At 48.8% G+C, this 15,231-nt stretch overlaps 1 protein-coding gene across 2 annotated transcripts in view; it reads left to right on the top strand.

Annotated features, from left to right (window-relative positions):
- Positions 1-15,231, top strand: part of ENPP6 (ectonucleotide pyrophosphatase/phosphodiesterase 6) — a 134,180-nt gene that overhangs the window by 92,618 nt on the left and 26,331 nt on the right. For both annotated transcript variants that reach the window (XM_070408152.1, XM_070408151.1), the window contains exon 2: positions 1,609-1,788. In XM_070408152.1, coding sequence (XP_070264253.1) covers positions 1,632-1,788 — 157 coding nt within the window. In that variant the 5' untranslated portion in view covers positions 1,609-1,631. The remainder of the gene's footprint in view (positions 1-1,608; positions 1,789-15,231) is intronic.

Below are 15,231 nucleotides of genomic sequence, written 5' to 3'. Positions count from 1 at the left end.
AAAAGCTTTGGGTAAAAAACCCACCCTGTGTGGGTCTCTGGGCTTTAAATTCAAAGCATGACTTGTGCAATGCCTGAGTTTCTGTGATGGAATAAAAGGTTTTCCTTTATGATATGTGGGGTTTCCACATGTTCAAAATTGTATTTATGGTTTTTCCTTGTTTTTGTTTAAAATTAAGTGTGTGTGTGTGTGTGTGTGTGTGTGTGTGTGTGTTGGGGTGGGGACAGTCAAGAAGAAACAGCAACAGCAAACAAACAAAAGCCCGCGTTGATTAAGCGTAGTCAGCTCGAGGAAGCACGCTTCATCCCGTGCCAAGTGACGCTCACGAAAATTGCAGCAATTTTTGATGCACTTGCCAATGTTTGTGTTATTTTTACTTTAAAGATGTAACAGATTGCCGCAGCATAAATAATTTAAGCCTCGTATTTCAGAAGCGTCCAAATGCGTGTGTCTTTCGCTTCTGGCTTCTCTTCTGGGACGGAGCCGTGCCCAACAGAAGCAACTGCCGTGTCTCTAACACGCCATTTGGACTGTTGTTTCTTGGTGTTGAATCTATTTTTCGCCGTTCTGTTCCAAGTGCCACAGGTTCTGTCGCTGTTCAGTGTGGAAGCGGTAACTCTCCTTCCACAGGAAGAAAGGGAATAAGCCCCAGAGCATCTACTTGTGCTCTCGCAGGAAGATCACCAGCTGGAAGGGGTGCGGGAGTGCTCGGGGAGAGACCCTAACCCAAGTCCCACAGGGGCCTGCCATTTCCACTCAGATTCATACTCAGACTTCAAGCCAGGAACAATGGGTCACATTTTGCACACAGCGTCCTCAGTTTAACTTAAAAATAGCTTTAGACTTGGCAGTTTGACTTCACACAAAATGATCCCATCCTCGATCAATTATTGGACTTCTCACTCTGTTGTGTGCCATTATGGTACAACTGAGAGAGAAGAAACATCTATGTTAAAAAAAAATCAAACACCAATCTTTTTGCTGCTCTATACTTCCTAAGTGTGGTTGAACAGCTTTTATAAACCGAAAACAAAGATCTATATATATATATAAATCTATCTTCTATATATATAAAAGGCTAATATGCTAAGTGTTCCTCCGCCTGTCCGACTGGTTGCTATGACGCACACTGACCACCAGGGGGCAGATGTTCAACACAGGAGCTGCCGAGCTGTAGTGACTTGGCAGCGGCAGTTCTCCCTGGGTGATTCCACCTTCAGCCGTGGGTTATGTTGTTGCTGGGGCACTGTCAGCCCTGAATCTGGTTTACTGCACACTTGTGTTTGCATTCCACACCCTGTACAATAACAACTTTGCAGAGTACACTCCGGGACCCCTCAGGGGATGTCGGAGAGCCAGTTTCAGCCCAATCCCCGCAGGCCAGGCAGAGGGACCCCGCCTGCCAGAGGGACCCTGCACACTCTGCAGACGCTGGGGAGAGGCCACGGGAGGTTGGCTCCAGGGCATTTTCAGCTGGTCTAGCCCAGTACCGCCCCACCCGCCACCCAATTAATTTCCTTTCAATGTGCACGAATCCGTGCACCAGGCCACTAGCACAATATAAAAATCCCAGAACAATAACGACAGCTTGTGTTCTATTTACTGCAGGCAGACATTCTGAGGTCCACCAGATGACCGGGAACTACATGTGGGACTCCAACAGCAATAAGTCATTTGACATTGGTGTCAACCAAGACAGCCTGATGCCTCTCTGGTGGAATGGATCAGAGCCTCTGTGGGTCACCCTGACCAAAGCCAAAAGGAAGGTCCACATGTACTACTGGCCAGGTGAGTACATCCACCCACATCTCAAAACAACGTGGAGTCTCCAAAGACAAAGGATGCGGGCGACACGTGTGAAGACCAGGCCAGGGTTTGGAAAATGAGATCTCTACTCAAGAAGGATTGCTTTTGAGCATGTTTGTATAAAAAATTGTTTTGAACTCTCTAACACCAGACCAGGCACGATGCCATTTTCAGATCCCCCTGGTTCAGCAATGCTGCTGTAGTCTATCATGCCTTTTCCGGCGCTAAATCTTAGATACACACGAGAGATAGTCACAGCGTGCTTACTTGCCTGGCAAGAGAACCTGGCATACCGTTTCTTTAGATTTTGAGCTCCTCTATGGTGTTGAAAAGATGATTCAAAGCACTTACAACTGTCAGTAGTGTATTTAATGAAGCCCCTTGAAATAATAGTCAATGAAAAACTAAATTACTTTACTTACTGCGATGAGGTAAGTAACCATGCAAGCTACCCTGGCTTCTCTAAGGCGTCTTCAGGATTCTCTCATCTCAGCAGTCGAAAATCTTTCATTAAGGATGAGAGGACTCAGTGATAATCAACTTCACATTGTCTTCCCACTGGTGGGATTTGTTCTCAGGTAAGTGTGCAATTTGACTTTCCCATGGGCAGGGCTGTAGACACTGTTTTCCTAGTTCTTAACGGTGCAGCACCGATGATTGCCATGTGGAAGAAGGTCTCAGGGAGGGTCTAGAAGAAATGAAGGGATAGAGAGGGAGAAGCGGCCGAGGGGGTCTCATTGGCTTGGGTTGGAGGGCAGCAGCGGCCCGATAGAATTGTGAGAACATGGCGGGTGGTGGCGGACGGTGGCAGAGAGTGGAGAGAAGGATGAGTAAGCCACGGCTGAATCACAGGTGGCCCACACTGAGGGCGTGGCCTTCAGCAGGAGTTTGGAAGATGCTGGATGGAGGTGGTCACGTGGAGAGCTCTTCAGGGCGCTCCAGGCTACGCCAGCTCTCAGAGGAGCGTAGAACACAAACAGATGGAGACGATGGAGAGCGGTGCTATGGCAAGTGCCTGGAAAGTGCCCCAGAGCAGAGCCCGGCATGTACAGGGGAGCGGTGAAGGCAGGAGCAGGCTGCATTCATCCAAAACTGGGCAGAAGGACAGGCAGACACAGTATCAGGGGGAGTGCTAGAGTTTCCTCAGAAGACACCTGGGATTGTGTCTGTCGCAGCTCCCTTGGCTGATATGGTCAGAAGCTTTTGGGCAAGGGAGGGGCTTCAAAGAGCTCCATTACCGTTAAATGGAGACTCGACTTCTTCACGGAGTTGGATGTGAGATCAAGCAGACAAGACAGTGCATCAGCCAGGTGGATCAGACTTGCTGGAGGAGCCAAGCGCGTGGGTCAGCCCAATGAGGGGAGGTCTGAAGCCAAAAGCTTGTGCTGCAGTTTGAGGTCATTCTCAGACATCATTATTTAAAAAAACAAACAAAACAAACCAACAAGGGTCCACATGCAGGCACAGGAGAGTGCAGATTGGGTGCGCTGCCTCGGGACCACCTTTGAACAAACCCAAGGGCCCGCAAGAGGAACACTGCCCGAGGCCCAGGGCCCTCTTCCACGCTATCTGCTTAACCTAACACTCCAGGTCTTGGAACTTGAGCTCTTCGTGAGCAGTCACAGAGCATTATTCTTGCTCTCACCCTGGAGAATCTGGCTCCTTAATGATAATAAACAACTTGAATTTCTATATCACCGAGTATCTACAAAACCTCAAAGCTAATTTGCATGTAAAATATCTTGTTGCTCCTCCAAATCAGCTCCTCAAAGGGCAAGAAAGGGCCAGTCGCTTCCTTTGGTTCACAGTTCAACAGCTAATGTGATGCGACGCCTTAAGATCAGCTCATGGTGTTAACTATCAGGAGGAAAGAAGCTGAAAGGCTAGCCTCCTAGAATTTCCCCAGTGACCTACATGGGGACTCGCTAAAGACCTCGCAGTGGTGAAGTCTTGATAGGAATTGTTTGAAAAGTCTCTGGTTTCCTACACACTGTCCAGTCCCACGGAACTGGAGACACAGATAGCAGCTGAGAGGCCGCTATCTCCGAAGGCCCCGCGGCCCGGCCCGCCAGGATGGCCCGGCACCTTGGCTGACAGCTGACGGATGAGGGTCACCGCTCTCCTCTCCCCCCTGCCCCTTGGTCCCCTCCAGCCACAGCTAATAGCACGGCGAACGTTCATTTGTCTCCGGAAGATGAAGCGAAGTGCGGTGGCATTTCTTCTAAACATGGCTGAATTTTGTTTTTCTTCTCGAATCCTCCTCTTCCTTCCCTGGTCCCACAAGACGCTGCGCAGACCCCTCGAGGAGGCCTGGAAAACCTTCATTGCACCAGTGAGCTGTGTTATGACACTCTGAGTCTCGCCATTAAGTCAATATTTAGAAGAGCAATTTAGAAATGGCAGGAGTTCAAGTCTTCCTGTCAGGTAGATAAAGCAGCAGACTGAAAAATTGATCAGTGCTGAGGAGTCCAAAACACCGCACCTCCAGTCCTGAGAAAGAGAATATTGTAAACAGACCCTTTATTACCCCACCCAGTGGTGCCATTGAGCTGTGCAGGGAGAAATGTGCCTCGGGACATGATCCCGGGCCGAAATGGAATATTCCTTTGGGACGGCCCAAAGAAACCGGCCAGGAACTGCATGACTAGGGCCTGGTAATGTTTTGCAAAGGGTAAGAGCTGACAGTGTGTCCCTCACTGATTTTATTTTTATTTTTTTAAATATATTTTAGAGAGAAGGGGAGACGGAGAGAGAGATAGAAACATCAATGATGAGAGAGCATCATTGATCGGCTGCCTCCTGCACACCCCACCCTGAGAATCGGGCCGCACCCTGGGCATGTGCCCTGACCAGGAATCGAACTGTGACATCTTGGTTCATAGGTTGACGCTCAACCACTGAGCGACGCCAGCCGGGCTCCCTCACTGATGTTATTCCCCTGCCCTGTCCTTGTGCTGTGAGGTCCAAGGAATTTCATTGAGGGGGAGAAGGAAGAGGCTCCGTATTCACTTCACGTGGAGAGTAACCCAAAGCAGAGGGCGCTTTTTTCAGACCACACAGTGGTGGTGGTTTTTAAGTTCGTTCTTATGGCTATCATGAAATACAAAAAAGGAACAAAAAATAGAAAGCTTTTAGGAGCCTGTGGTTCAGACTCTTTGGAGTGAGAGCCTAAAGAATCTAAGTTCCACTTCGTTCCGCATGCATTTTGCAGTGTTAACTCCCTACAGCCTCGCAATCAGGAGGGCGTGAGGGCAATCCTCCGTGTGGCTCTGGGATGGTGCTGGGTGCGGTCTGGGCCCTTCTACTGGCCTCTTCCTGTCCTGAGCAGGTGTTCAGATGAATAAGACACCTTCTCTGTGGGGGAAAGACACACTTCCACCTCGCTTCCCCTCGCCCTCTTGCCAGAGGTGAGCTGGGTGGGGAGTTAACCATGGGTATCTGACTCAGCTTCTATCAAGTTTTAGTTGTTAAAAGCAAGGTGATTTCATCAGGATATGTAAGGAGGCACATATTGGCTATTGATCAGGAATTGTGGATTGCTCACAGCATCCTCCTTATCTGCTGTGGTGGATCCCTGACAACCTTCAACTGGGCTGTACTTAGATGCAGACACTTAGGCTCAGGGAATAGTAGGAGCCCAGCATCAATCACACAAATGTGTGCGTTAACATTATGGCCCAGCTGTTTGACTCTATGTATGTGACTTCAAACACTTGGATAACAAGTGGAATTTTTTTCAGGCAATATTTGACATTGCAAAGACAAGGGATCCAAATTTTCACTAAATGTTCCAATAACATCCCCAATTTGTCATTAGAGTTTACAATGTATGTAATTTTAGAACAGGGAGAGGCCTTAGTATGTAGTTTGCTGGTTCCTACACTCTTTGGGAAACGGATAAAAACTGTGGATTCCTTTTCCAGATCAACACACCCATACATACTACACTCACAATTTTGTGCTCATGGAATACAAGAGACCACAATGTTGAGGATTCTGAATGGTTTTCCATGGCAACATACGTGTCTATAATACCTAATTCATTTGATATTTTAAATGCGATGCAAACATGTGTTAAAAACTCACCAAAGTATCCAATTAAACACAAGCTCTTGTCATTAATGATGTCTGGCAAGAGTAGGCGTGGGTCAAAATTCTCTAAGACTCTTTGGGTTGAATTCACCTTGAATTTTACTTCCTTTGTGTGTTGGTTACTTTGACAAAACTTCATCACTAAGGTTGTCTGTGTGTGTCAGCAAGAAAAGATGACAAATTCGCATTTCGAGTTGAGGTCTTCCCAAAGAAGTGATTTTCAGAAGCAGGATTTCTAGGCGTCAACCATTTAATAGTCTTGTTTTTTTATTGATGTTCCCCTTTCCAACCCCCCTCCACTTTTCCCCTCCACCCAGTCCCCACTTCCCCAAGCCCTTGCTACATTATTATCTGTGTCCATAGGCTATGCTTAGATGCACATATGTTCTTTGGTTAATCTCTTCCTACCCTTTCCTCCCTTCTGAGATCTGCTATCCGTCTGTTCCATGCATCCATGCCTCTGGACCTATTTTGTCAGTTTATTGTGTTAGATTTCACATATAAGTGAGATCATGTGATATTTGTCTTTCTCTGACTGGCTTATTTCGCTTAACATGATAATCTCCAGGTCCATACCTGCTGTTGCAAAGGGTAAGAGACCCTTCCTTTTTCACAGCTGCGTAGTATTCCATTGTGTAAATGTGCCACAGCTTTTTTATTCACTCATCTACCGATGGGCATGTGGGCTGTTTTCAGATCTTGGCTATTGTAAATAGTGCTGCTATGAACAGCAACCATTTCTGCTGCAGGGAAATTGAGGAGGCATTGCCTCTCTGCACTGCTGTCTGCAGAAGAAATTCCTGCAGCGTTGGAAAGTTTTCATAGCTACCCAGCCACATCCAACCCTCTTTTGTAAGATGATGGCATGTTGGCCAATAGAGCTCAGAGTCTCTCAGCGGCATCCAGATGGAATTGGAAAACCTTAAAGAGAAATCCAGGGATGAACTCGCCTTCCTCACAAATCACAGGAAATGTGTTTCTTCATAAAACATCTTACAAGGGTGTGACTCTAGGCCCGGGAACAGGCTCTCAGGAGACAACTATGAGCAAAACCAGATACAGGCTTTTCTCAGTCCCCGAGAATTTACCATCCAGTCAAAGAGACAGATGATAATCTCACATTAGCCCATGAAAATGTAAAAGTGCATTTGTTCAAGGCATGATCATGGAAAGCATATTGCATCATGGCATCATCTGTAAGGGATCTGGTTTCATCTGGGAGCGTGACTCAACACCTGAGAGGGTGGCTAAGGTGGGGAAGCGAGAGTGAGGGTGTTGGGTGGGACAGAGCATCCAGACTGAGGGAACAGCATGTGCTGAAGTCCTGGATGGGATGGGAGACACACGGAGGAAACTGAGAAAGGAGGGGGGATGGAGTGTGGGTGAGGTGGAGAGAAGCTGAGGCCAGGCCAAGCTCTCTGGTTGGAGCTGAAGAATTTGTTCTTATCGTGGAAGGAATAAGAAGTCATTGGAAATTTTTCAGAAGGAAGGTGACAGTATCACACTGGCATGTTGACAAGACTGCTCTGTAGCAGGGACAATGGAATGTAGGCATCCACCATGGATGGACAAGGGGTGACCAACCAGTTAGGATGTTATTGCTCGGACCCAGGAAAGAGGAGAGGTTAGCTAGGACCAGGGCAACAGAAGTGGTGAGAAATCGGTGGATCTCCAGGACCTGCTGATGGATTGGATTGGGGATTAAGAGATTGAGCCAAGGCCTGTGGCACCAATGGCCTCCCCACACTTGCCAGCAACTCCCCAGAGCATGGGAGGGGTTATCCAGAGGGAGAAGTCCTGACAGGGTGGAGAAAAGGGCCCAAAGTTGGTACTTCCTGTAGTGAACCAGGCCTCCGTAGAGAATGCTGGAGGCTTGACTTTTGGTGGCTGAGGGCCATTACCTGCACCCATCCCTCCCAGGCTGTGCCACAGTCTTGGTTGGTGCCAAACACCTCTTGGTCGGCGCCCTCTGCTGTGCGTCTCCTAGCCGGGTCGGCGCCGGCGCCAGCGGCTGTCTAATTCAGCGTGTGTTGGGACCGAGGTGGCACTTCCCCCACCAGAGCCCTTTGTGTGCAGAGAGCTCTGCCCCCTCCTGTTCTCCTGCTGTGTTTCCAGCAAGTTGCTGGGGCACTGCGGTACCTCGGGGAAATTTAGAGAAAAGAGCCAAAAAGTGCCTCCTGGACCAATTCAGCCACCTCCTCACTGGGGACCGCCACTTACTTGACCTGTGCTCCAGTTTCATCATTTGTCCAACAGGGATGACCAGATGCACCTTGCAGGCTTGCTGGGCACGTGAATGAGACAAGATATGTAGAGTATTTGACCAGAGTAGATGCCCAATCCATCCTCTGCCCCCCGATTCCAGAAGGAGAGCTTAGCCTATGTCCGTTTTCATGAGACACAGGGGAGTGCGCACCCCCCCGCCCCCCCCCCCCCCCCCCCGCCCCGCCCAAGCTCACTCTTAGCCCCAAAGAAAAATTCTTGAATTCACATCAGGAATTCAAACATACCCTGCAGCAAAGAGCACAAAGTGAGCACAAGCCCTATTTTAACTAGCCAAGAGAATTCAGGGCAACTAAGGGATAGGAGCGGGTGTTTCCAGAAAAGGGGTGGGCAGCTGGAGCTGGCCACTTTGTCATTGGAGAAGGAAAGGAGGCCAACGCCTGGCTTTTTCATGTCTCGGGGTTGGGAGGCAGAGACCACGGACAGGATAAGTCATACACATGACCACACGCAGAGGTGGCACTCACCACTGGGCAGTGTGGGCACTAGACTGGCCTCTGGCTATTGGCCCAAGGGTGGCAGAGTGGTGACGTTACGGAGTCCCCACACAGCACTCACTCCTGGTCCCAGGGTCCCTGGAAGTAACCCAGAACCACCTCACAGGTCAGGGTCCAAGGTCCCCTCAGACACATGGGAAAGGGCCATTTGTCAGACTTGGAGATCACAGGCTCGGATTTGAGGGGCTGGGGTGGGGAGTCCCTGGACAGGTGCCAGAGGTCAGCAGCCAGCTGCAGGGCTCAGCTCTGCAGTGGAGGAATCGACCGCATGTTGCATCCTGAGTTGGCCCGGTCTGTTGTGGCCCAAGCCCCAGGAAATCACCTGTTTGGAGAAGGAGGCTTTGGTTGGGAAGACCTTGTGGGGCAGAGGTCCAGACGGCTTCCCGTGGGCCAGCGTGAGCTCACTGCACTCATGTGATCAGTTGTAAGATTTGGATGATCTGGAAGCACAGCACCTGCCTCAGCCCCGATAGCCTATCTGAGGGGCCCCCAGGGACATCGTTCCTCACCTGGTTCCACCTGGGAGGGCAGGCCCGACCCCGGCCCGGAGACTTTCCCACAAAAAGCCAACCAGCGGGTGCAGAGAGGAAACCCCACCTTTGCCCTCATCATGCTTTGCTGTAGCTTCACCACCGACTTCTAAGGCACATGCTGCTTCTCACCCCGGCTCCCTGTTAGTCACCTCTGGTGCCACTGAGGCATGTTCATTGAGGTTTTGGAATCTGCTCTAATGGACGCGTTGCTTCTCATCTCCTTTGTCGCCCGGGCTGGCTCCCTGCCCCTGCACACAAGGCCCGTCTTCAGCGGCGTCCTGTGCTGGGGCCCGCCCACCACCCTCTTCTCCATCAGAAGAGAGATGCCGCCAGAGGTGTCCCAGCCCCGTGGGCCCTCCTGACCCTGGGGATCAAAGGCCCCCCTGTCGCCCAGGACCTGTTCCCACAAGCTCCTGTGTTTTCCTGGAAAAGGTTCCATGTTTTTAAGTGAGTTAATTGGCTTAGCTGCTTTAATAAGCTCTCTTGAGACATGGATTCAACAACTGTACACCTGCCTCCCATCACAGAACATGCAGCTCTCAGGGCTTATTGTTACAAGATGTGTCAAAGCTGGCAAGCGCTTGGAAGGTGAGACCTGTGCTCTAGGAAGTGGGGGGGAATGTGAGTTTTATGGGATCCCCTTGGTGGTCCTTGGAGAGAGTTGCCAGGAAGCCAGGCTCCTGTGGGGAAGCTGTGGGCATGTCCCAGGGCTGAGGGAGACATTGGGATGTTCACTTCTCCCACCCGTGGCTTTTCCACCCTCACCTGTAAAATAAAAAGATTTGATGCGAGGCATCCATAGGGCATCGCTTGCCTTGTAGACATCATTGATTTGCATATTTATTTGGACAGTTGTGGCCCATGGCAGTCAAGTGGTGTTGTGATAAAATGGGTGTATTAAAATAATTTTCTGATGATGGAAGTTAAGTGATTTGCAGAAATGCCTTTTTATAAAAATATTTTTTTATTGATTTCAGAGAGGAAGGGAGAGAGAGATAGAAACATCAATGATGAGCCCTAGCCTCTTTGGCTCAATGGATAGAGCATTGGCCTGTGGACCGAAGGGTCCCAGGTTCGATTCTGGTCAATGGCACATGCCTGGGTTGTGGGCTCGGTCCCCAGTGTGGGGCATGTGGGAGGCAGCCAATCTGTCTCTCTCTTCCTCCGAAATCAATAAAAATACATTTTTTTTAAAAAAAAAAACATCAATGGTGAGAATCATTGATCGGCTGCCTCCTGCACAACCCCTACTGGGGATCAAGCCGGCAATCGAGGTATGTGCCCTGACCAAGAATCAAACCATGATCTCCTGGTTCATAGGTTGATGCTCAACCACTGACCCACACTGGCCGGGCTGAAAAAATGTCTTTTTAATTCATTCATTCATTTATTTTGCACAAAGGTGGCCCTCTGGTTGTCTGTAAGTTCCCTGTGACTCTGTTTTCTCCTCAGGGCATATTCATGAGGTTGTAGGAGAGGTTACTCACCCAGCCTCAGCTGGAAATATCAGTGGGAAGGTGGACTCTAGACAGAGATGAGGCGATGTCCTAAAAATGAACCCTAATTAAGGGTAATTCCCACCCAGTTTCCCTGGGAGCCAGGAGGAAACAGGGGGAGCGAAGTCAGACATGCCCTTGGAGTGGTGGTGAGACCAGGATCTCACTCCGAAGCTCCCATTTGTTCTGTGAAACCGAGAGGTCCAGGCCATCGCCTCTGTCTCCCCACAGATCCCTGCGCAGGGAGGCAGGCACCTTGGAGAGACCTGCAATGATCTCCTCTGAGCAGACTCCATGCTCCTGGGGAAGCCCAGCAATGGCCTGGAGGCAGCAGCCCCGAGGGTGAGCCATGCGCCCACGTCCACAGATTACGCCTGTGGTAGTTCCAGAAAGGGGCCCACAGACTCCTGGGCAGAGGACTGTCTGGTGGGATCCATACAGCACCCCCTCCAGTCTGCTCATTTCCATCAGATAAACACCAAGGAGAACAAGACCAAGCACCCGCGCTAATTCACGAAGCAAAACTAGCCTTGCTCTCTCTAAAACCCCCCGTTCACTAGCTCATGTTCCATCACATTATTGCATCGTGGCTGTCACTTCTTGCTGGCTGCTTTCCTTCTCATTTATTCATTCTGGGTTAGGAGATTCGAGGTAAGGGAAATGCTTCTCCTTTTTTTAAAAAAAATTTTTTTTATTGATTTCAGAGAGGGAGAGGGAGAGGGAAAGATAGAAACATCAATGATGAGAGAGAATCATTGATTGGCGGCCTCCTGCACGCCCCCTACTGGGGATCAAACCCACAACCCGGGCATGTGGCCTTGACTGGAGTCGAACCCGGGACCCTTCAGTCCATAGGCTGACGTTCTATCCACTGAGCCAACCCGGCTAGGGCTGCTTCTCCTTTTGAGACTTCACCAAGGAGAAGCCATTGGACAGGACAAGGGAGCAGAAGGATTGCATTTGCCCCTGTTTCTGTCCACTTGGGTAGGAGTCTAATTCTGTCTCAGGGCACATGGAGGTATAGCTTATATTCAAAGTAACCATGTCTGCAGGACTTGCATTCAGCTTATTGATACTAACATTCAAATCCTCCATATCTTTATATAACTATTACATTTTATATAGATACATCTTCTATATCTGTTATTCTTTACATCTTTCTACTGACGTTTGTATTAGGTTGGCAGCGGGCTCATACATCTTGTGTTCATTGAGTCTCTTGATTGCATTATTTTTCTCCTGTGCTTGATTTAATCTCATGTTTTTAAATTTATCAAGGCCCCTAAGTATACAAAATCCACTGCTAATCTATACTAATAAAAGGGTAATGCGCTAATTAGACCAGGAGACCTTCAGGACAAAGCCATGGTGGTGGGGCCAAGGCAGAGGTGGTTAGGGCGATCAGGCCAGGAGGGGAGGGCAGTTGGGGGTGATCAGGCTAGCAGGGGGGGCCAGTTGGGGGCAAGCAGGCTGGCAGGGGGGGCAGTTGGGGGCGAGCAGGCCGGCAGGCAGAGTGGTTAGGGGCAATCAGGCAGGCAGGCAGGTCAGCAGTTAGGAGCCAGCAGTCCCAGATTGCGAGGGGGTGCAGGCCGGGCTGAGGGACACCCCTCTCCCCATGCACGAATTTCATGCACCAGGCCACTAGTGTTGCCAATAAGAGGCCATGCTGAGTGAATGGTCTGGAAATGAAGTAAAAGTGGTTAATGACTACAAAGGTGGAAAATCCGTGATGGTTATTGCTCTTCAGCCACACATGTCCCTTCCACCATAGCTACGAACTTGAAGAATAAGAAAGTGATGGAAGCTGTTAAAGGGTTTGCTTCATAAAGGGTCTGAAGGCCATGAGACCAAGTTGAGAAGGGCGCATATCAGACACAGAGAAACTTCTAATGACCAGGGCCAAAGACCAGCCACAGGACCATTTTCCTCTCAGCACCGTGCCGATCATGGCCAAGGCAAAGCGTCTGCAGTGTTGAGAGAAAAGGCTGGACCCACCTACAATGCTGAATTGACTGCTAGCTCTGGGTGGCTTAAATGACTCGAGAATCGTTATTAATTACGTAGTGTGAAAGTGAGGGGTTAGTCTGGAGTACTGATGTGAAGGCAGCTGAAGAATTTTTGGAAACTCTAGATAAGCTGACTGTGGAGGAAAATTACTTGCCAAAGCAAATATTCAAGTTGATAAAAAAAAAAAACCCCTAATCTGGAAATGAATGCCTGAAATGACTTGCATCCATAAGGAGGCCAAGTTAATATCCGGTTTCAGGGCTTTTAAGGACAGGATAACAGTCTTGCTTGGGGGCAATGTTGCAGGATGCAAATTGAAACCCTTTGTGATCCGGCACAGCGGGAACCCCAGGGCCTTCACGCATATCAGTAAGTACACATGCCAGTACACTGCAGGGGCCATGAGAAGTCACCGATGACCCCGGTCCTCTTCCAGGGTGCCCTGCTGGGTTGTTAAGCCAGTGAAAGGGAGAGAAGTAGGTTTGGAGAATAATATACCTTTCAAGATCTTACTTATTGTTGATCGTGCTCCTGAACATCTTGCTTTTACTGGTTCTCTTCTTCCCAATATCAGAGTGGGTATTCTCCCTCGAACCACTACCTCTTTGAGTCAGCCAGTGGATCAAGGAATTACAGCAGCTTTTTAAAGATTATTTTATTTTTATTGATTTCAGAGAGGAAGGGAGAGGGAGAGAGAGATAGAAACATCAATGATGAGAGAAAATCATTGGTTGGCTGCCTCCTGCACGCCACCTACTGGGACCAAGCCCATAACTCGGGGATGTGCCCTTGACTGGAATCGAACCTGTGACCTTTCATTCTGCAGGCCAATTGCTCTATCCACTGAGCCTAACCAGCCAGAGCTATCACAGCATTTAAGGCCTATTATCTGAGGGAGACTTTTGCTCAGGCTACCATGCAACTGAGAAAGACACGAAGACACTAATGCAATTCTGGAAGGGTGCTGCCATGGTTCTCAAGTTAAAATTCATTGTAATTTTTAAAAATAAAAAAAAATCCATAACAGTGTTACTATAGGTCTACGTTGCCACACATTGTGTCTAACTTTACTATATAATTCTATGTGTAATCAATAAAATTTTTTTATATCATCCTTTAACCTAGGCAAGTATACATTTCTCAGGTGAACTGTATAACTATGCCAATATTAAATCCAGATTCATTTTAATCCAACAAAGCATTAAAAGAATATATGATTGATAATATTAACAAACATAATTATTATACAAAACACTTATGGTTTGATATCAATGTTATTTATGAAATGTATTGAGTACTTTTGGTCAGCATGATGGTATAGGTTTCAGGTGTGCGTTTCTATCTTAGAAGATCTAAATATTGCACAGTGTGCCCACCACCCAAAGCTAAAACTTCTCAATGCAGTTTGCTTTATCTGCAAAAGCCTGGTCAAGATTCCATTGCTTGCAAACTCACATAACTATAGGTCAGATGTGCCAGAAGCAGATACCTGGCCACACTGTGTACGGCTGGTAATCTTTTGTAGGATAGGCAGTGTCTTGCTTGCATTTGGGTTGTTGACCCTGAGCACAGAGCAGATACAAAGTGCGGGCCCACTCACACCTGGCTGACTAAATTATCTTTGAGAGAAGAATAAACATTCACAAATGAACCTTCAACTGATGAAACACAGGTATCTTAAGTGCTCTAACTGGCCAAGATCCCACTGGCATTTCTTCCGATGACGAATATTTTCCAAGAACCCATGGGCAGGATTTACTCTTGGGGCCTGTAGCCTGTTCATCCTTCTCAACAAACGAGTCTTGGGCAGGCAGCTTCCTGCCTTCTGGGCCTCCCTTAGATAGGCTTGCTCTCCCTGCACCCATGATATCACCAGGGAGGGATGGCGTCTCCATGGAGCACTCAGAGCTTGCTCCGGTATGCCGGATGAAGGAATTCTTCTTGGGGGCTGCCCCACCTGCTAATAAATCAGCTGTAACCAGCTACAGAGCAGATGGCTACCAGCTGTAACCAGATGTACCCAGGAGTGGAGTTAATGTGATTCTAGACAGAGACACTCCTTTCTCCCCACATTCCCAACTTGTCCCACTTTGACTCACTTCCACCTTGGAAATCACTCTCCCTGGGCTACAGGAAAGCTCACCATCTGGTCTCCTGACACCCCCTGTCTGGGGCTGTGTTGTGCTGACAGTTCTCCACACACACCTTTTTGTTTCTAACTTTGAACTTTTGCTTCTGCTGCTCTCTTTGCTGGGGACGTCCCTTTCTTTCCCACCTTCACTCCCAGCCCCTGACCCATTGGCTAGATGCACTCTGTGCGACTGAGCCCAACATGGGCATTCAAGCAGGGCTTCCAGGAGGAGGTGCTCCTCACCACCCAGTAAGTGCGCATTTCACTCAGCCTTCACGTGTACACTGTTCCTGAATGTCTCCTCCCACTGGACTCCTCTGGGATGCTCCGGGTTAGAGACCCCAGCTGATAAATGCCTGTTTCCACCTTGTCTGAACATGGCAACT

This window comes from Myotis yumanensis, unplaced genomic scaffold, assembly GCF_028538775.1.
Source record: "Myotis yumanensis isolate MYYU_CA2020_CCGP unplaced genomic scaffold, mMyoYum1.0.hap1 SCAF_3, whole genome shotgun sequence".
NCBI classification, from domain to species: domain Eukaryota; kingdom Metazoa; phylum Chordata; class Mammalia; order Chiroptera; family Vespertilionidae; genus Myotis; species Myotis yumanensis.
The sequence above is the reverse complement of the archived record's forward strand: the minus strand, read 5'-3'. Positions and strand labels throughout refer to the sequence as shown.